General features: G+C 37.2%; 1 protein-coding gene across 1 annotated transcript in view; it reads left to right on the top strand.

The window, feature by feature from the left end:
- col24a1 (collagen type XXIV alpha 1) overlaps positions 1-22,736 on the top strand; it is an 85,519-nt gene that overhangs the window by 49,574 nt on the left and 13,209 nt on the right. The window contains exons 22-42 of the mRNA XM_088004846.1: positions 42-86; positions 188-241; positions 1,836-1,880; positions 4,841-4,894; positions 6,049-6,102; positions 8,068-8,121; positions 8,394-8,447; positions 10,034-10,087; positions 10,324-10,368; positions 10,613-10,657; positions 15,677-15,730; positions 16,350-16,403; positions 16,530-16,583; positions 16,796-16,849; positions 19,966-20,019; positions 20,533-20,640; positions 21,305-21,358; positions 21,835-21,942; positions 22,125-22,178; positions 22,374-22,427; positions 22,553-22,609. Coding sequence (XP_087860972.1) covers positions 42-86; positions 188-241; positions 1,836-1,880; positions 4,841-4,894; positions 6,049-6,102; positions 8,068-8,121; positions 8,394-8,447; positions 10,034-10,087; positions 10,324-10,368; positions 10,613-10,657; positions 15,677-15,730; positions 16,350-16,403; positions 16,530-16,583; positions 16,796-16,849; positions 19,966-20,019; positions 20,533-20,640; positions 21,305-21,358; positions 21,835-21,942; positions 22,125-22,178; positions 22,374-22,427; positions 22,553-22,609 — 1,209 coding nt within the window. The remainder of the gene's footprint in view (positions 1-41; positions 87-187; positions 242-1,835; positions 1,881-4,840; positions 4,895-6,048; positions 6,103-8,067; positions 8,122-8,393; positions 8,448-10,033; positions 10,088-10,323; positions 10,369-10,612; positions 10,658-15,676; positions 15,731-16,349; positions 16,404-16,529; positions 16,584-16,795; positions 16,850-19,965; positions 20,020-20,532; positions 20,641-21,304; positions 21,359-21,834; positions 21,943-22,124; positions 22,179-22,373; positions 22,428-22,552; positions 22,610-22,736) is intronic.

Raw genomic sequence — 22,736 nt, 5'->3', positions numbered from 1 at the left:
ATAAGTGTTTTGGTTTTAATGGCTGTACTGTGTTTCTGCAGGGTGATGAAGGCCCACTCGGCCCACCTGGCAGCATTGGCCCGACTGTAAGAAGTCTCATCTAAATGTGCAAATACACAAATAATCAGTGTAGGTTTTGGATGATATCAAATAAATAAGCTTCTTTTGATCAACACTTTTTATAAAGGGGAGATCTGGGAGGAAAGGTCATGCAGGTGAACCTGGACCTGAAGGCCTGCCGGTAAGCTTTTATGACACACTTTTTGTTTGTGTGTCATGAAACATTTGTTTTAAAATCTTTGGTTGTGTTATTGATTTAGCATTCTGTGGTTTTTCACCATGAAAGATTCGCCAAGCTACTGGGCAACTGAAGATGACTAATGACAACTTTTAAGTTGTGTCCAAATTTTTATACATTTTATATGAGACTAAGTTCTGGGTGATGTGATTTCCTCTCCCAAACATGAAGTTTATTGTTCGTCAGCCACATCATAACTAATTTAAGTGCATCATTACAAGTCATTGTTTGAAATGCCCATTTGTGTCAAAGATTTAACTCCTAAAGTTTTGCCATGATGTGTCACTATGATGGCAACGTACCAACAACATAAAGCTGCCACCACATATCTATTTGTCACAGTCAGAATCATGAAATTTAAAAATGTCCCTGTTTATCATAACAAATATAACAATGATTATTCTGACATATGATCTGTTTTTATGAATTTCTCTCTGGGATTAATAAAACCTATTGAAATAACACAAAGGTCTATTTCAAAACACTTAAATTTAAGTTCCATTTTGACATCAGGATGTCAAATTTCCCTTAGGGCATTTGCAAAGTATAATCAAGCTTTTAGTGTTCCTTTTGCAGTTATGATTTCTTCCTGTCTGAGTGCTGGGCATATCAGCAGAGGAATCATTTCTCTGTGGTAAAAAGACATTTTACAAGATTCCCTCACCATTGTTTTGCTTTTGTTCTGGGGTTAAAATGGACATTTTGAGTCAAAACTCTCTCACCTCTGGTACACTGAACCGGTCTACTGATTGACTGGACATTTTCCTTATATTGATCTCTTGAAGGAAGGAAGCAGTGAGTTTAAGGTGTTGCTCTAAGATCCCTCTACAGGCTTGGCTCCGCTTAACTCAACTGTTATAAGCTGCTAAAATCTTGCAAAGCCCATCAGCATTTGGGGTCTTGCAAAAATGATGTTGGTGTACGTAAGCATTAAAAGTATTCCACAAGGCAGAGGTGGATTCTGCCTTGTGTCAGTGCTTGGCCTCAAATGTGACACAGCTGGAAGCCAACCAGTTTGGCAAGATGCCACCCAGCTACGCCACAGCTGGAAATGTTTTCCTCACTGCTCACTTCTATATGTCAAACAGATTTTTTTATGTTTCTTCTGGTTGTTTTTTTTATTTCAGAGTAATTTATTGACATTGTCTGTGTTTGTTGTGTTTAATAGGCGAAAACTAATTAATAAGCTTTAAAACTGAATCAGACGAAGTTACATTAATATAGTTAGGTTTTCTCTTCTTAACCTGTCTTTTTGTGGTTATCTTGTGCTTGTTTTGATTTCCATCCATTTAAACACTTAGTCTGTGCTGTAAAGATGGACTTAATTGAGAGGGGAAATTATTTCCTCCATGGTCGTTGTCATGAAATGCATCATGGAACACCAAATTATTCACAGGCCTGTGCAGCCCATGTGTGTGTCCCGTTTTACACTTAATATCCTGCGAGCATACTGCCAAATTAGGAGTGGACTGATTATAGAGATCTCTTTAACTACAGTAGCTAAATAGTAAAATTGTTTGATGTTTTCTCCTTGCAGGGAGAAAAAGGGGACATTGGAGATGTTGGAAAAGTTGGACCACCGGTAAGTCTTTCCCACGCCTCTAATTGCTTGAGTTAAAGTGAAGCTGCTGCGTAAGTTGCAAAACCTTCCAATGTCTTCAAGCTAGCCTCATGAAATTTAATCAGACATCCTGTTACTGTCTCCAAAACTAAATAAATTATTGCAAATCGTATATATGTTTAAGATTTGAGAGTTTTCCAACAAGAACTTTTTCTCTGTCTCTTTTTGTGAAATTTCCACAAACACAGCTACTTTGAACATTGGAAGAAGACCTGTCCCTCCAGTAGGCCCCTTAATGTTAATATTTGCATTCTGAGGATAGTAGAGGCAACCAATTGGGCCAAGCAAGCTGGACTGTGTTGTTGCTGTGCACATATGAGAGGCATTAAGCACTTACTGAACAGAGGGCCCTTTGAAGCCAAACAGGAACCATGGAGCTATGCAGTGAGAAAGAAACTCTTAAGCATATGTTGGCTCTAATGAGTCCCATAACATCACTTTTCAGATAAATAAGATGTGACTGAAACTGAGAAAGGGTTGATGCTTTAATACCACCTGTCTTCACTAAGTGACTCCTTATCTGTAAAATGTCTCGAGTGAAATTTTACCAGGAGCTTGGAACTGTTTTAGAACCACAACACACAAAAGATTCACTATGCAGCATTGTTAAAGTCAACCGTACGTTTGAAAATGTCAGCCTGCGTAGACTTGCACGCTGTAGCACTTCTATGAATCTAACAATAAAGTCCTATTTTATCCACTTTATGCAAACTTTTGTTCGTTTGCCTAGAAGGTTTGAGTTGTTTGGGGAGATATGAATGGCAAGCTTGGACCACAAAAGCAAACTCTGGTCCCGCCTACAAACCTGGGTCTCGGGTGAAGTGAACTCTGATGCGGCTCGAATGCAGATGTGGATGTAAGTGGACCGGAAATCTCTCCAAATGCAGGAAGCAAATCATAGCACAGGGCATTCTGGGTAAATACGCCCTAAATAAGAGTCTGACGCTTGAGAGAGAAGTAGGTGATGGTCTTTTACCAAAACAAAAGAGAATTCCTACAAGTGCTAAAATATGGTACTCCACTCCCTTTTTATTTACATTTTGTGAAGACTTATGTTGTGTTGGATCAGACCACATCAGCTGAAAATGTAACAAATGTTTCAGTTTTGGTCCTCAGTCGAACTGAGTTTGCCAGACTATCAGGTGTGAAAACACCCCAACGCTTAACTGCTGTCATCCACATTAGGCTTTCTAAGCAACCAGACCACCTAACCACAGAACCCCCAGAATCAGTTATACAGATCAGTTTGCCATGTCGCCAACTTTCTGTGTAGATTAAGGGATCTAAGGTCAACCTTGTGCTCTCGTTCCTCCATCTGCAGGCTGTATGTCTTCACCGTCAACTGGTGCTTACATGAATTCAACAGGTTAATCTTTTTATGGTGATGATATATGAGAGGCATTTTATAGCTGCCAGGCTTTTTGGCAAAGCTACAGAATTGCAAAGGGAACAAAGCTTTATAGTGTTTATGATAGCGGCCTGTTTCTTGTCTTCTAGTTTGTTTCATTCTCGGACTCTTTTTTTTTTTTTTTTACAGCTTTCAATGTAAATACACTGAGATACAGGAAAAAACGAAGTGTGATTACCCAGTGAGAAAGTGTGTTCACTGTGTGAACACTATAAATCAAACTCTGCAGTAAAACTTTGTGCAGTGGAAAGAGGCCACTATTGTCAGACTACTGTATTTTTACTCATATTGGTCTGTAATTGTGTCAGCATATGAAATATTACCATAACATCATGAAATGAGTCGAGCCCAGCACCGTCTTGGCTTTGCTCAAGTAGTTTTGGTGCTGTAAACTATAAGAATTGTGGCCCTAACCTTCATTTTATATTACTATAGTTTACATCCAGACTAAACATAGAAATTTGTGGATGTGATCTACCAAGTCTCAGATTTACAGTTTTAACAAACATACTGAAGAATAGCAGCAGAGAGACCGTGCAAGCTGCTGCAGCTCCCAGCATGTCTGTGTAAAGTCACTGATTCAAATGAAACCAGTGCAGAGCTGAATGACTGTCCCTCAAAACTGCAGTGTTTGGAGGAAAATATAAAATTTATAAAGGCAAACAAATTACACTCAATACAACTTAACCCACAGGAACAAAACACGAGTCCAGAGAGGAGAGTTAGAGTTAGTCGACGTCTTCAATAAACTCGTCAGGAGAGGCGAGATGGAAGTTTATGGAGGACTTTTTAGATGTCCTGAGCAAACAGCTGATAAAATATTTAAGATGAAGTGTGCTAGAACATTTTAACAAGTTTGTGAAACCTTGTTGCAAAGAGTCCTTGTCCAAACCTCGTAATGTCTTGTCCGTCTATTTTTCCATTTTACTAGATAAACATTTAAAGCAGCATTCTCATAAATTCTCTAAACATTTCTAACTTTGTTGTAAAATCGTCATTAAGCAGTATCAGATGTGTTGCAAATCAGTTCTGAAGCTGTTATCTTGGTTAGTGAAAAAATGTGTTTACTAGAGCATTTTTTTCTTTCCTGTGTAGCATCACTTCCTTTTACACTTAGCTCTTTATGCTGAAGAAACGTTTTGATTTCCAGCTACACAGGGTTAGGTTGTTAGGTTGTATTTGTCCACAACCTTTTCGAACATTTCTAAAAGTAAAACTAAATTCTAAAAGTTAAACATGAATTTTTAAGTTTTTTTTTAAATAAAATGCTACGTTTTCAGGCTGTGCTTATGATCTTTTCTAATATTTTTAACACTCTCAATCTACTACTTAAACTTCATTTGAGCTGAATGAAACTCACCCAAGACTTACAGAAACATTTCACTGGAAACTGAAACGTCTTGCATTCCCTGCATCATGGCAGCCTGCTAAGCAACCCGTGTTACTTTCTCCTGACGTGTTTGTGTTTAACACGCTTTCGTCTTCTCTCCTTTCCTCTCCTCCTTCTCTCCAGGGTCCAGTTGGCCTAATTGGAATAACTGGGGTGATGGGAGTTCCCGGTGAAAAGGTAAGGAGTGTGTTTCTCTGTCATTAGGCTGTCAGGCAGCATCAGCTGCTCGCCTGTCAGCAACAGACCCCTATAATTAAGCCCATGTCAAAGCAGCCTGGACTAGAGACTCGAACACATGCTTGTGTAAACACTCGACACTCTCACATCCACATCAGTAGCAGCATCGTCAAAGCCGTGTCACCTAGGGTGTTTAAGTTGAACATAAAAATTAAATTTGAAAGTCTTTTCTCTTAAAATACTTAAATTAATCAATCATTCCCAGCTCAACAAGATCCTAATACGTCTTTTCAAGTGTTTTTATTGAATCTCCTAAAGAACACCCACGGTTTTGCCTTCCATCTCCATTGTTCCCTCCCTCTATCCCAACCTGTTTGCCCTGTCTTTCCTATCCAGAAGGCCCGTTTGTCAGAACATGTTCTTGTGTTGAGAAGCCATCTGCTTGTCAGATTCTTGCTTGTCCTCCAACTCCTCTCCCACAAACCTCTGCTCCTGATTCAGTCTGTCAGCACCAGTCGTACCCTGACAGCCTACAAATTATTTTGACATTATGCATAATTTTTTATTCTTTGCCACGCTCTTTGTTTAAAATGTTCAGCTCGCTATGAGGAAGTGTATCAAGAAACAAAGGTGAACTTAATGTGCTGTACAATCATGGATTTTACCCAGTTTGTGAAAATAAAATACATAATGTTTGCAGGTTTACTGCTGGATATTGGCAGATTCTGGTCTTTCTGTCACCTATTTGTGCTCTATTTTAGATAGAAAATCACTGACACATTATCAAAATATTTTTTATATGAATGCCATAAAATGCTTCTATCTTCATCTTACTTAAATATTTATGATTTTTAAAAATTTTTTAGTTATGAAACAATTGATTTGAGCTCTTTTTTAAATAATAAAATGTCTTTACCTAATGGAAAACATACACTTTAAAATGGTTTCAGCAACAAGAAATGAAAATTTAAGTAAAATTGGAATAGGAGTGAATTAAAAAAAAGTGTTTCAATTGAGAAGTCAAAATTTTACAAATTCTCTCAAAAATACACGACATGATCCAGTTTTTCGCTAATTCCATGAACACAGTCAAAGTTGAACAAAAATCGGTTCTCAGAATAATAACCTCATTTCCTTTGGATGTCCTTAACCAGGGAGACCGGGGCCTACCAGGTCCAACAGGTCCTGCCGGAGAGAAGGGACCCACGGTGAGTAAAGTCACAAACGATCTTAAATAAATTTTAATTGGGTTCTCGCAGTGTCAGCCATATTTTATTGAAGTTTTCTAGTTATGTTATCACACTTAAAATTCACCTTTCTCCACAAATGTCAATATTCTAATAGCGGATGTAATTTAAAAAGCTCTAACAATGGGAAAGTGGATTTTTAAATTGGAGATCAGTTACACAACATTTAGCGAAAAACAGGTGGACCGTTTGGTAATTAACTCTATAATAAAAATACTTTACACATATTTTACATTACATTTGTTGCTATTTATCCAGGTTCATCTATGACTATCACAGACATGATATCTTCTGCAGATTGAAAGGTTAGGTCATTTTTTCATGTTGATGCATAGCAGAGCAATAACAGAATGGAACAGACTAATATGCAAATTCTACACTAAAAGGCAAAACAGGATTCAAACACAGAACATTCTTGCTGCCAGGCAACTATGCTAACACATGTTGCACCACATGGCTGCTAGCCATATTTTGCAAGAGTCAAATTGTCAAATTGCTAGTGGAAACATGCAAAAACGTTGCTTAGCAATTATGACAAAGGTGTGATTTGTATGAATGCCAGTTTAGATGTTTACATTGATTATTGAGAAAGCATACATATTTCTACCACATTTAAATTGGATTTTATATTAAAACATGAATCATCTTCTAAATTGAAATTATTCTCTCACTTTCAAAGAATAATTTATTTCTTCAATTCTTCCCCAAAGATCAGATTTCAGAAACATACAGAACATAGTTGTTAAAAAACTTAGATATTTTATTGCTCTAACATGACAAAGTAAATGTGGTATAACATCCTGATGAGAGGAACCTCTTTCTTTTTTTTAAGTTTCCATCGTTTTGAAACCAGAGTTTTTGTCAAAGGAGTAAATCGACCAGATTGTCCCCAGACAGCAGGATTTAATGATAAAGGGACGTCTCTTCATTGATTTGTCTGCGTTCACCATGTTCTTTCATTCTACTGTATTTTTATGGGCGACTCTTTAAAAGTTATGTGGTGGAACATTGAGTTCTGTGCATTCTTCTTGTGCATGAGTATGGCTTTGAAACTGTTGCATCCATTGGATACATATGCATCAGTTTATCTTTTATGACGAGAAGAACTGCCGCTAACTAACAATGGCGTTAATATTTGGTTAATGTGTAAACCTGAAAAGATGACAGTGTTGTCTTCTGCATCCACTTTGATGCATGTAATGGTAAAATGCCTCAGGAAGGAATGTTGTTGGAGATTTTAATGGAACAGAAAAGCCAAGTTTATCAAGTCTGAACGCTGTTTCAGCATCAGCGTTTGCAAAATCTGTATGTTCCTTTAAACACATCCTCACTAAACTTTGACTGGCAAGTTAGTACTGGTAGAGACTTGAAGTGATCATTAAGTGCTTATACTCTATTTTATAAACCTTTTAGTGGATAATATGTTATTTTTACTCTATAAACTCATTCAGTAGAAAAATTGTTGGCATGTATATTATTTTGACTAAGTTCATCCATAGAGAAAAAAGCGTAGAGAATATCTGCTGCTGCCCAGTTTTCTGTCTGCTGCAGAGCTGTGAGTCTGTTGGAGTGCTTGGCCTCGGTCTCTGGGCTTTGGATTAACGCCAGATCTGTGGTTCTGGGCCTTCAGCTCTCATCTCTGTCTGACACAGTGCCGAACAAACTGAATGATAGGTGCATAAACAGAGATTAACTTGATTTAATGTCTCTACATAATTGTGTGTGAAATAAATTTAAAATCATTTTTGTAACAGACTCTGCTTTGACCTACTGCTGACCTACTAAAATCATGGATTTATTCAAAATCTCTAGTGTTGCCTGTATTTATATGAAGCTCACTGTCGTTCACCCATTTAAATAAATGATGCCACAATGTTGCATCTACCTGCCTACATTTCAATTGTTTTTTTTTCTGTTTCCTGTTAGGGTTACCCAGGATCACCAGGAGGTCCTGGAGACATTGGCATGCAGGGTTCACCTGTAAGTATGTTCACAAAATGTCAACATGTATGGCCTTAGTATACAGTATTTAATTGGGGTTTTTTTGCACAGAAAACAAAGTGTGGGACAATAAAGGATATTTCTATTCTATTTATAATGACTGGATAAATAAAAAATAAATAACAAATACAATGGAAATCATCAAATCAGACTGTTTTTATGAAAAAATGTCATTCTTTGTACTTAATTTTAAAATATCTCAAAAGTGTTTTTTTTTTGTTTTTTTTAAAACGTGTTGTTTTGATTTACAGGGCCCTCAGGGACAGAGGGGCAGTCCAGGAATCGCGGGGCCAAAAGGGAGAAGGGTAGGGCCACGTTACTTTTACAAGAAAATGTCTTCAATTTATTGCAGAACCAATTCTTTATATATTGCAGTTGAGTTTATAGCTTTATTTCCATAATAAAACTAAAGCACATACAGTTCCATTTTTTCAGGCTTGACTGTTACACTGGAGGAAAAATTATAACTTCTGATAAATGTATTTTGGCTAAGAGAAAAATTACCCTGAAGAGCAAGACAGAGAGATAATTTATCCCTGAGCGAGGTTTATTTTTTAATTTTAGACTTCTGAGGTAGTAAGGTGATGTGTAAGGTAATATTATGTATAATTCCTGACCACCCATTAAAAAGTTTAAATCATGTGTGACATTGGAATTAACTCGTAAATCTGCTTCAGTTGTATTTGAAATCTTAACATACAAAACAGTTTCCATGTGACAAAGGATTTGTACTTATTCATTTCACTTAACTCAGAAATAATAAGATAAAAAGGAAATGCAAAAAAAAAACAATTTTGAGCTACTGCAGAAATGATAAATGTGTATCTAATTTTTTAGTTCACACAAAAACCTGCTTTTTATCTTTAGTCCTCAAGAGCTGGTTTCCCAGATGAATGAGATTTTCCCTGAACTCAACACACCTGAATCACATAAATGGTTGATTACAGCTTGTGATGAACCTGATTACATCCTGAGAAAGTTACTCAGCTGTGCAGATTCATGGGCGCATGGGAAACATGGAGAACCAGAGCTGTTTGGTTGCCTGCAGTCAACTGCTTACACATGATCCTGGTCTCTGATTTCACATTTACCATAAGAAATATTCATTAGATGGAGAACTTGTCCAACCTCAGGACTTTATTTGTCATCTCACAGAAAGGAGCTTAAATCAAAGGAATGGGATAAAATACATTTTTAGCTGTGTTAAATGAGCAATTTTGGCAAACCTTGATTTACATAGATACTCATAATTCTCTGATCCCAAATGTCATTCAGAAAAGGTTTTGCGGGATTTGTATGTTGAGAAACTTTAAATCTTCATCCCAACAGCATGAAAATTGCTGAATTTCTTTACTTCTTCAACTCTTATTATATATACTATATCAAAACCAACTTAACTTATTACTTATGCACAGGTGTATTTTTAAACTCCTGAATCTGAGGAACATTAAAATAGAATCCTCTTTCCAACTTTTCTAGCATCTAGTAAATATAAATATTTTTTGTTTGTTTGACATGCCTAACCTCAAACAGGAAATGTTTAGTCTGATTTTCTGTACTATCCTGTAATTTTAAGGATAGTTATTTTGTATCACTTGCTAGCTTTTTATATTGACATCTAACGTAAGTAATCACTGATAGAAATACATGGATGTAATGCTGAGACTGAGATATTTTGAGAAATATTTGTAGGACATGTGCGAAATTTCAGACTATAGCAGAAAACAAGATGCTAAGGTTTAGATTTATATGGTTTGAAAGCTGCTGACAATATAACCGATAATAATGAAGCATAGTCCAGAATAATACATCCAAGAAATGATAGAGCTTCCCTTTGTAAAGTAGTGTATCATACTCTTCTTTGAGTGAACCTCATGTTGGTGTGGTGCAGGGGCCCCGGGGTCCAGATGGCGCAACAGGTGAACCAGGACCTGAGGGCACCAAGGTAAACAACGTCCATATTCTTATAAACACAGAGTAAATGTGGAAAAGGAATAAACATGTAGCAATAAATGGGCAGCATTCATGTTATCTGTGGTATTTGTGCCAGGATCATAAGATCATCTTTGGAATTCTTACTTACAGATTTATTTCTTGATTTTCAGCACATTACGATGTATTTATAACTGTTTAGGGAAAAAAAAAAAAAAAGAAAACTCAATAATATTTCTTTGTTTCCAGGGTGAAAAGGGGGAAACTGGCCCAAAAGGAGAACCAGGATTAACAGTAAGTATTTTTTCTAGATATGTTTAAATAAATATACCAGAGTTAGAGGATTGGGTGCTTAAATTATACAGTTCAGAGGAAGACCTACATATACCTATGTAATTTCTTCATCCTTGTTTTCATGCTTGCAAATGCGTCACTGTTCCAGATTTAAACCGAATGTCTTGGTAATGGTTTTGTCGTATTAATGTGATCAACCCTGACCAGATTTAAACTGTTTTTAACTGATTTTGTCTCTTCAAAGGGCAAAGCTGGCGTTCCCGGAGAAAGAGGCCCTCCTGGAAAACCAGTAAGTAAAATCTTTTTCTTTCACAGATTTAATCACCACCTACACATCCCCCATCACTATAGCTACCGTGGAATAACACACTCATAAAGCCCATCTCTCTCCTTTTTTCTTCCAACCTGCAAATCCCAATTTACCATAATTTAAGAGTTTGCTCCAGTCTTGTCATCCAGGAGGAAGTTTTTCATTAAAGAGGATTTGGTTCTGCTTCTGAGCATCCTGACAGATGTAAACAGATCTTCTTTGCTTTGCTTTATATATAAATAACAGCTCATTATCTAGACAGCAGAGATAATATTCCACAATAACCAGATACTGGCTCACACTGCTGATCCACCTCATTTGCTTTTGCTGCTCTCCTTTAAATCCTTCTCTGGAAATATGATTAGAAAGCTGATCAGAGAGACCCTGGAGTCTTTGTCCATTACCATTTATGGAAGGGACTGTGTAAACTTACTCATCCTCTCTCTGCTCTTTGGTTGGTTCTGCTCTGCATCCCTTTTATTTCGTCTGGATTTTGGGTGTCAGTTTGGGTATTTTTGAGCTTTGGAGATGCTTAGCAGTGGTTCTCAGTTCTGAAGGCAAAACCTTGTTGCCACAGTTTAAAAGTCAGAAAAGTAAGAACAAAAATCCTTCCAGCTGCAAAGCATCCCCAAAAAAAAAAACCCCAATGCCTCAACCCAAAAAATTATGACTAAAAATCTACAAAAAGAACAATTTAGAACTAAAGCAATCGGGTTATTCCAGGATGCTGCCACCATGAGGAGCGCAGCTCTGAACACCTGCCAGACTTGCTTTTAACTGTAATCCACAAATTTTTATAATTAAGGCCAGGACCATTTCAAAAGCATAATCTTATCCTGCTCTGTAATTCCAAAAGCAACTCTTCAGTGTGTTGGGATCATGGCTCTGGCTGGAACACCCAGCTGTGTCAGAGTTACACTCATCTGGCCCAAACTTTGGTCTCTGATCAAAGGAAATTTAGTTGGGATGTTTAGGAACAGCCAAAGCTCAAGGACCTCATAGACTGGAAACTTCCACAGCAACAGTTTCACTTTTTACTGTGAAGAGTTTAACATCAGCATGGACTGAGAGGGTGCCAACCAATAAAAACTCCTTCCTCCAAATAGGACATCTTCAGTCAACACGTGTATTTGCAGCCTGTCAAATGGACAAGCCGAATACCCTTTGAAGAAAGACTTACTGGTTGGACAAGACAAAGATGGAGCTTTTTTGGCCACAGCAGCAAGAAGTATTTTTCAAGGAGACTAAATGAAGCTTTCAAACCAAACAATGCAGCAATAACTGTCAAGAAAAGTCGTGGGAGGAATCTGTTTCCCAGCAGTGCTGGGAAACAGATTCTGCACAAAATCTGCACAAAATCATTAATATATTGGTAGATTTCTGTGCCTCAACCGGACATTGATCTCCTATACACACCAAAGGTGCTTCTGGAATAAATAACATTCTGGTATGGCCCGAAGTCCAAACTTATAAAACAATTGATGGACACTACTTAAAACAAGATATAAAACTATTAGTACCATTTCTGAAAAAGTGAAAGTGAAAGATGTTTGCTGATTCACATAAAAGCATGTTGTTTCAAAGACTCCAATGGACTTACAAATCAAACAATGCAACACTAACTTGGTCAACTAACCAAGGATTGGTTGATTACAGCCTTCATACGTACATTTGACTGTTAAAACTTATTGAAGATGCTTGTTGTATTATCAGACCCACAGTTATTATTCATCACTAAATTCCAAAAGGAATATTACATTGAAGATGATTGCTTGTAAACATTCACTGGCGGTGTATTTTTTATGATCAAGGCTGTTTATTGAATATGATTTTGCCTTTGTGTCAATGAATAGCAGTAGTTTAAGACGAACACAAAGAAGTCCACTGTGCTTTCCTCCATACAATAGTGATGCCTAGTCATTGTCTCATTATTAACAAGAAACGTGGGCCACTTTACGATCCCGTTTAATCCCAAAATGCTGAGCAAATCAAACCCAGCCTGCATGGAAACTGAACAATGTTTCCTGTTTGCTTTAGACTGGGGCTTACGTCCTTTTTTGTGTTTTCAACAAAGTGTTAATGGGGAGAAGATGCAGAGACATGGCTTTGGGAGACTTCTGTTTCAGCCTCGAGTGTTTTTATGTTCTAAAACGTATTTTTCCACTCGAGTAGTTTATGGATTATATTTCTTATAAGGTTTTGAAGGAGGTAAAAAGGATAAAAGAGCCAGTTTTCCACAGATGGGAGAAGAAAGCAAACTAAGATCAAACAGAAAACGAGAAACGGAGCCATGTGCACTCTCCAAGCCATTATACTATAATACATCAGCAGTACAATTTATAGCTTATTTTTTATTTATTCCATGGAGTAACTATCAGCTGCATAGTTAGTTTTGCTATGTTTCTGTTGCTTTTATCTACAGTGACAAATTCATTCCTGTACTTTTTCAATCTGGTACCTTTTATGACTTTATGACTTCAAAGGTTGTTTACTCTTCTGCTTTTGGCCAAATGTCCTTACAACCGCACATACATCACATTCAAGCATCTCTCAAAATGTTCAAACCAATGTGCGATTAATATTTGAGATTAGATTGCAAAACTATTATCTGAGCATATCTTTTTTTAGAGTAGCTGCAGATTTACAGTGGCTGCCCAGTATTAGATAAGAAATATCTGCAGCTTATACATAATCGTAAACAACACCACTCTGACAAACGTTTGTGTCATGTGGGTTGGAGACTATAACGTTTGCTCATTTTACTGTGGAGTTATGGCGCCATCTTGTGTCTGATGACGTCTCCTTCAAAACTTAAACTGAGAGGATCTGATTACCTCAGATGTGTGCAAATGTTAGCGGAAAAGGCAACTTTAAGTGAAAGCACTTTTCAGTGGTTTCGGCTTTTATCCAAAACAGTCTCTGCATTTCCATAAGGACTCTTGTTTCTCCACATGTCCAAATTTATTCCCAACACTTTCTCTCTCCTGCATTTTTATGTATTATCTACTCTTTGTTTTACTTTTGTTTTTCTAATAGAACTTCAATCCCAAGAATGCAAATGATGTTGAAATTATTTAAACAATCAGGGAGGTTTTTAGAGTTTCTTCCAATAAGCAAAAATTATGCATTTCAAATTGGAAAGTAATTATGTTAAATGCAAAGTAATTGACATTAACGTTTTAGGATTATATTAGAATTACTTGAGTCATTTTATTAAATACAGCCATTCAGCTATTCGCATACACAGCAATTTCCACAAGCTTAGAGCTTTAACATTTCATGCAGTCAGCAGTTTTGTGCTCAGGTGTGAAGTTCTTTGTTCCATGGATTATATCCTGTCAAAAGAGAGTTTGAGGAATGAGAAGGAAGCCATCATTACTTTGTAATGACAGACTTTAAGTTGCAGCCAAACCAACACCTTGCTACATCTTTAAAAAAAAAAAGAGGAATGCACGAATGAGCCAAGATGGATAAAAATGTCCTTACATCATCTTGCCACGTTATCTCTATGAATAGAAGAAGAAGAATGTAAAAATTTGCCTTGAAGACTAGAAATGCTGCCATTACACAACAATGTAAATGCAAAAATCAAATGATTAAATGTTAAACTAAAAGTGACCCGATTCAGGCCTTCCAATGCATCAAGCTTCTTGTTGTTTTTGATCTCATCCAGATGTAGAGCTGAAAAACTATAAAAGCCGCCTTCCGGTTTACGTATGGCTGTTGAAGATGTAATTACATTAAACCAAGTTCATTGAACTCTGATGTGTCTCTTTATGCTTCTCAATTACTGTAAGATCACAACTGTAGATTTGCATCTCTCAATTTTTTTTCTATTCCATAAACAATATTTAATGTTTATTTAGTATAAATGTTGGTAAAATACACGGTTTTTCAGGGACATGCAGGGCAGGTTTAAAGACTGAAGGTGAAGAGTTGAATGAAGGTCAAAGAAACACGAAGGGCAGTATTAAACTGTCTACCACTTACTCTACATGTCACACATGTTACAGTATGCAACATGTGTGACTGATAAATGTGTAGAATTAAATGTTGATTTTATATAACAAGTGGACATGTGAAATGCCTTTTTTAAAATTATTCCTAAGGATGTATCAAAACCACTAATACCTTATTAAGACGATGTACCTTTTGTTTGAAATGTGCAGGAAGACATGGGGTCGTAACATGTCTTCCAGTCTATATGATGCATTCACCTGCATCATATACACAGTTTGGTCAGATAAATCAGGCTTAACATGATGAAACACTTTTGAGCTCTGCAGTTCTAACACACTATGTACAGTATGCAACATGTGTGACTGATACAAAATCAGTATCAGCTTAAACATTAAAAGAACAAATTGAACTTTGTCTGACTGCATATTTCACTGTGCTGTTTACTCACCGTGTGATAAAAGTTATAACATTGTGTCCTTAGCAGCAAAACACTAAATTTCACACTCTTCCTCCCAATGTACTTCCACTATTCTGGAAGACATTCAATCAGAATGGATGAAAAACCAAACTGAAACTGTTTTGTTCCAGTTTCTCAAAATTTCTCACTTCTTTTCTGTAGAGGATTTAACTATTAAAGGAATCCTTTCATTTATTCCTCATTGATGACCCATTGGAGTAATAGTAATGAAAGAAACTATTGCTTTTCCTGTATTTTTAGCAGCACTATGGTATCACTACTTTTTTCAAATTCTAAATTCTTTGTTTAACCCCTTAACTCTCACCCCACAAACACTTAATGACACATAACTCAATGACCCCCAGATTACACCAGTGTCATTGGGTTACAGGGTCAACCTGACGATGTGTTGATTGGGTTCAACAAATAAACATTATGAGACAGTACAGGATCGTCTGTCCAGATGTGAATTACCCTCTCCATAGCAATGGTCAAAGAGAGTTGTTATTTTCTTTAGTTTGTTTTCTGTGTTCTTGTAATTGAGTGAAAGAATGTGTCGACATGGCTGTGTTTGTTTCCAGGGAAAGTCCGGTATTCCAGGGAACACTGGTGAGAGGGGCCCTCAAGGGGAACCAGTAAGTATCCTCATCTGTGGTAGGAACGCAATTGTTTTGGGAAACTGTAATCAAACGACACACCAACCAAGAAGCTCATCTGTGATACATAATGACAAAATGATGTCTGCTTAAAAGGCTTCTTAAAGTGGAGGTGGGCTGGGTTGGAAGTATTTAATAAACACTCAAGAACCTCTGATGAACATCATTACTAAAAACAAAACTGTTTATGAGGAAGGTTAGTGGTATGATGAATGTTTCTTTATGTCGCTTCCCTGCTTCTTCACACCTGAGTGCTCCCAGACTTTATTGGCTTCATCTTCATTGTTCTTGAATTACCTGGAAACTCACCAAATGCTCAGGGGTATAAAGCATGTCAAACAATCAGACAAAGGCAGGTTTTAAGATGGGAGCATTCGGAAAAGCTAGAGGCTCTGGTAATGTAATGAGTCTTATCTTGTTTTTGGACAATGTTCAGCATCTTTATCCAAGGAATTCTCAAAACTCAAGCTGCTTTTCTCAGATAACTTCTTATTAATTCAAACTGTGTTCCTTTATCATCACAAAGGGAAAATTTTTATTCATTATCAAAAACATCTATGAAGTATCAATTGACCATTTTTTTATTGGTTGTTCTTAGGGACCTAAAGGACCAACTGGGGAGTCTGGATCCAATGGAGAGCAGGGACCTGAAGTACTTAAACAGCTTTTTATGACAAATAGTTTGTCTTTTACTTGGCATTGACTTCAAATTCAGCACTGTTGTTCCTCCCTAAACATTTTTGTGCACTTCCTTCCTCTTCTTGTGTATTTCTTTCAGGGTGTTCCAGGTGTAGAGGGAGGACCAGGTGCCATCGGAGAGCCAGGGTTAAAGGTTAGCAAAACATCGAAACATTTTTACATCTTTTTAACTGTAAAAGCTGCAATCATAAATGTGTAAACGTAAGGTTGTTCCAGGAAACACTGTTGAAAGTTTAAAAAAAAGATTAGGCTTTTTAATGACCATGAATGTTATGAACGCTGACACATTTATATTTAGTGTTTGATGAGCAGACAGTCATGTTTTGTCTCTTGCGTTTACTGTAGGGGGATGTTGGACTTCCAGGACCTGAAGGGGAACAGGGACAGGAGGGAATCAGAGTGAGTGATTAAAAATGATGCATTTGATGTTTTCCCTTCATGTGTCTTCAGATCATGCTTAATATTCTGTGTATGAAATGTTCATACACATGCTTTGTTTTTTTTTTCTTGTTTTTTTTTAAAGACACCAGTAAGGAACCGGTATTGTTTCTCAAATCCAGCAGGGGGAGACTTAACCGCCTGCCAGCAAAAAAACAACTTTCCATTTCTAATTTCATAAACGATGTCTGTTAACATCTTTTTCATTATCTTGTGATGCTAATCAAAAATGTTAGACAAGGTTTACAACAGCTCTAACACAGATGCTGACTATAGGGCTTCAGTCCCTTAACTAACAGTTCATCATATGTTATCCATATGTTATCGTGACATAGAAAAGTATTTTCTTAGGACTGTTGTTTTTCCACGGTGGAGTGATTTGGAGTTATAGCAAAGCTATAAAACTTAAGAGATTTTATAACAAATACTGAATAGATAATATAACATTTTATGTGGATGCTTTTTAATTCATGCTGTCACGGGTACATACCAATAAATTACACTCCTGAAAAGGCACTTTATTCCATTAATCTAATATTAAATGTTCCATGCAGCATACATCTCTGCAGCTGTTTTGGATACATATGTGTGACTTGACTGTTGAAGTTGCTCTCCATGCCTTATTAATGTGTCCTAAAGCCTTCAAAGGTCTTTGCTTCACAATTCTCGCTGATCACACTTTTTTTTTTCCGCTCAGCTTTCTATTATTATTATTATTATTATTATTATTATTATTATTATTATTATTATTATTATTATTATTATTATTAATTCATATAGTAAATTCTGAACAACTTCAAAACAATGACCTTTTAGGGCTTAACCTTCTAATGGAGTGTGTTGATGACTGTCTGCTGATTAGGTACTTAATTTTTTATTGATGTAACATTTAACCCCAGAACTATTCAAACCTGTGAAAGATTTAAATGTAAAATGACCAGACACGATTTAACCTCATAGCCATGTTTCTGGACTGTGGGAGGAAGCCATAGTGCCCATGGAGAAACTCTGTGTAGAAAGACCCCAGGCTGGGATTCAGACCCAGAGCCTGTATTCTGCCCGGCAACAGCGCTGTCACCTGCCCCAGAACATACAACCATTGATGTTGATTGTTCTGTAGTCATTACATCCAACTCAAATGCTTTCCTAAAAACCCATGGTTAATGTGACAGTAATGCCTGTGATGTGTGTAAACATCTGACCGTAACTGTGCTTTGACACTTTAGTCCTGTTTTCTCTTCATGTGTTTTGACTGCCCTGCAGTGTTTTTTCTCATTCCCAGTCCTCAGCCCCCCTGACCTCCTTAGGTACCTCCTTCTGCCACACACTTGTCTTGAGTAAAGTGATTAACAGGCTTCTGCAGCACTTGATGGCATGCAGAGGAGACCATGCATTCATTCGAATCAGGTGTTCTGGAACAGAGACACGTTTAAAATATGCAGCTCGGAGTGGCCCAAATTGAGAAACACTGCAGTAAAGCGCTGGTGTCCAGCTCCAGTACTCAGGGTCCGATGTCCTGCCAATTTCCAACACAGCTCACTCAAATGCTCCAACTACCTTCTCAGCATGTCATAGTGTGCTGCAGAGGCCAGCTAACAAGCCATTATTTGATCCAGGTGTGTGAAACCAGGGAAGGAGCTAAAACATGCAGGACACCTGCTCTTGAGGACTGACTCTGGACACCACTGCATTAAAGTGGCAGTGGGTAGCTTTTACAAATATATATATATATATATATATATATATATATATATATATATATATATATATATATATATATGTGTGTGTGTGTGTGTAATTTTATTTTCTGTATTAGATAAAACTGCTTCACAGCTGGATAAAACTGTAGATAAAACAGTATGAGACAGATAATCTGTGAGAAGATGGAGCTTCTCCACCTGCTCATTGAGCTACTATTGCCATCTGCAAAAATGCACAGCTGTCAGCCAAAAACAACCAATCAGAGCCAGGACATCAACACTGCTCAATGTACTAATGGTGGAAAACTGACTTACTGTTCTAGGAAAATTATTTATCCACTGACACTGGTGGCCATGCTAACTAGTGTTAGCATTCATGGTGAGCTATGTAGCTGAGATCAAGGGGAATGGATGAGCATGAGAATGATTGACAGCACTAAGACCCTCCTCCTGGCTCTGATTGGTTGCTTCTGACTGAGTGGTGTATTTCTGCCGAGAAGACAGAGGAGCTCAATATGCTGCAGCTTTAAAGAAATGAAAATTATAGATATTAAATTAATTCAGATCTTTATCTGTGCCAAGCAAAATTATATGCGCAGTAAAACAATAAATAAAAAGAAAGCACAAATTATACTGAGGTGACAATCAAAGTCATCTGAGAACAGTTCTTCTAGTTAAAGTATGTATTATGAAATCTTAATTCTGTCCTAGTCTTCCTTTTCTCTCTCTGCTCTTCCACCTTTCAAGCTACTGTTGAATAAATGCCACTAGCAGAGTATAAACCTTTAGCATCTACAACAATCTAAGATCAGGAGTTCGTGACTCTGACCACAGTCACATAAAATCTGCTCCAGACTCACTGAGACACCGAGTGCTTTCTTTCCTTGTGTGTCCCAGACAGCTGCAGTTGTTCACCACAGAGACGTCCTTGTGCAGATTGTGCGGTGAATGTCTCATTGCTGACTCACTAATGGACTGAACATCTTAAATGAAGTTTTTACAATGCACATAAATAAAGTTCAAGTGCTGTGATGTTCAAAACGCTGTGCTGAGACTCTGTGGACATGATATGTCAAAGTGCCACAGAAAGCGAAGATGTTTTATGTCACAATTTATCTAAAGTCACTGAATCTTTAGTTATAAATGACAGTTTTGGTGAACAGTTCATTTCTTCTAAAGACAGCTTTGGTACTGTTCACAATCATTAAGTTATTGTTGTGGTGTTTACTATGTTAATTGTTCCTCTGAAATACACATTTAGTAGAAAACATGCTTCTATAAATAGACTTTTTTATTTTTCTTGCATCGTCTCTGATTTAGCCGGTAGACCTCTTCAAGAAAAACACGTTTTTGTTTCAAACTGTAATTCACTGACAGGGTCCACCTGGCCCCCCAGGGGAAGATGGCCCTCAGGGCAAAGATGGAGCGAAGGTAAGAACAGAAAACCTTTTTTAATGACTTTTTAAAATGTTTTCAATAAATTTGAGAGTTTAGATTAAAGTCTTCAAGCTAAACCTGTTTAGATTTGGAAAAATAATCAATTTAATTCCAAATCTTCCAAGAGAGATTCAAAATCTCATAACAAAATGAATATTCAGGTGTTTCTGTAGCTTTTTGTTTGATTTCTACTTTAATTTTGAATGGAGTCAGTTGGAGCACGAGACAGGGTTACAAGACTCCTACACATGCCCGAAAAGTTTGGAGAAGTATAAGATTTGATTAATACATTTTCCAGGTTTTCATAAGTATGAAAAAAGAAAATATGAATAAATGTTTGAACTTCCAAAGCCATCCATCCCTCCATCCAAAAATAGGCTAAAAACAACAAAGTATTCTGGAAAGTTGAGTTTGGAAAATATGGGATTTCTGCATGAACAACATGAATCTTACTCATCACCTCATCCACCCGGGGTGTGAGTTTCATTCTTTCTCTGAATCTTTCAGGGTGATCCTGGAGAGCGTGGCCCTTTGGGGGAGCCTGGGGACAAAGGACTTGAAGGAGATCCAGGGCCCCAAGGACCAGCAGGAATACCTGGGAAACAGGGATTTCGCGCAAGTCATTTTTTTATCTTCCAAAATTTACTCTCAGATTTTAAGAAAACATATAAATCATGCTGATAGTTATTCATGGCAGATGAAGCTGGGCAGTGGCACTGTGGCCTTCCAGTCAGAAGGTTCTGGGCTTGAATCCCAGCTTTAGGTTGATTTTTGTCAGCACTGGAGATGAGCATCAGCACTCTCCTGACTCTGGATCAGCAGACAGATTTAATGGATGGATAGTTTCATTTGTTCCATAACAAAGATGTAGTACTTTAACAGTGGTGTGTAAAAAATGGCAGCTTACAGTTTGAAACACGATGCAGCTAAGTCTTGTGTTTTGAGGACAAAGACTTTTATATTCATGCACTCATGAATTCTGGTGTTCTGCCACTAAAGCATCAAGGTCATTATAAAGCAATACAAGATGTGATGTGGTTTATATAGTGTCAAAAAGTACAGCAGTCAAGATAATAATAATACAGACACAACTGTTTTCAGTAAATGCAACCAGATTACATCTTTGATTAACTTTTTGGTTGTTTTCTAAAACAAATCCTTCCGAGTGACTAAATTATAAAATTCTCTCAGGCAGTTAAGTCAGGGGTTGGCATTCAGCAGTCCAGTCAGTTGTGCCACTAAGCATAAAAACATGTTATATTTCATGTTGTTCTGATAGGGCCCAGAAGGAAAACTTGGCCCTCCAGGGAACAGAGGACGCCACGGAAAGAAGGTTAGGATCTTCCATATTTAAAAGTACCTTTTAAAAATGTACCTTATTGTTACCCTAAGAAATAATAATCTATAGAGCGGGTTGTGGATTTGTGCATCAGTAGTTGAGATGTCTTTCACCCCAAAGCAGGACTTTTGGATAATGTCTCCACCAGTTTCCATCCTGATATTTAAACTGATATAAACTGATATTTTGTCCTTCTTCTGCTTCTCTTCAGAGTCCAGTTTTTGAGTATTTTACTTGATTTACTGTTTTATATGCACATTTTTTTCTCTCCCATTGAATGCTTGTTCCCTTGTTGTTGTTGTTTTTTAAAAAAAAAAAACAGTTTGAAATAAATAAATAATATGACCGAACCCCACATCACTACTTCTTCCCCTGATCAAAATGTCTAAGCTGAAGGTCTTTCTGTCTCCGATTTATTCTATCCTGTGCCATTTTTTCCAACCATCCCCTGATCTTTTGGATCTTTGCAGGGAGAGAGGGGCCCTCCAGGTCTTCCTGGTGAGATTGGCTCTCGAGGGGACATCGGCCAACCGGGCGAGGCAGGGCCGAAAGGGGCTCGGGGAACTCGAGGCCCTCCTGTTAGTTCCCATTTGTTCTGCTTTTCCTTTTGCTTTGGATTTCCTTAAAATCAAACTAAAACTACTGTAGATGGAAACAATGTCAGTGAATATGAGTTGAACGCTAAATAAGTGAGTCACTATAATGTTTAAGTAAAATAAAACAAAAGCTTCATGTAGTTACTTTATTATTTTTTTCTCAGGGTCAACCAGGAGTCCTGGGGCTTGAGGGACAACCAGGACTGTCAGGATATCCAGTGAGTTTTTCATGCGTTTTATATTAAAAACACTTCAAAAATACTACATGATCAGAGTCATAAGGATATTTTTGAGTTGAGAACACCAGTCCGCAAATTAGAGAACATATTAATGATAAAATATCACATTTGATTTACATAGGGCAGCCATTTATGTTTATTATGTATAGATAAGACAACTTTTGTCTTTCATAGGGACACCCTGGCAAACCTGGGCCCATTGGACCACCAGGACCCAAAGGTGAAAAGGTAATACGATCTAAATTAGTGATCCAAATTAAAATACTTCCAAAGAATTTAAACATGTTTAAGTGTGAAAATGTATTGACTTGAGTTGTTGCATAAATTGTGACTTTGACTGTGATGCATCCCAGGGCTATCCAGGCGAGGACAATAAGACTCCAGGACCACCAGGGCCCTTAGGTGAACCAGTAGGTCTTGCTTTCCTTCAAACTCTGCTTTTTATGCAATCTTTTCTCTGTCATATAAAAAAAACAATGTTTTTATTTTTCATAAAAACACTTATACTTTAGGAAAGCTGCAGTGTTCTCTTTTTAT

Source organism: Poecilia mexicana, unplaced genomic scaffold (assembly GCF_051168715.1).
Source record: "Poecilia mexicana isolate PSO_F unplaced genomic scaffold, ASM5116871v1 scaffold_4, whole genome shotgun sequence".
NCBI lineage: Eukaryota > Metazoa > Chordata > Actinopteri > Cyprinodontiformes > Poeciliidae > Poecilia > Poecilia mexicana.
This window is presented reverse-complemented; position numbering and strand designations above follow the sequence as displayed.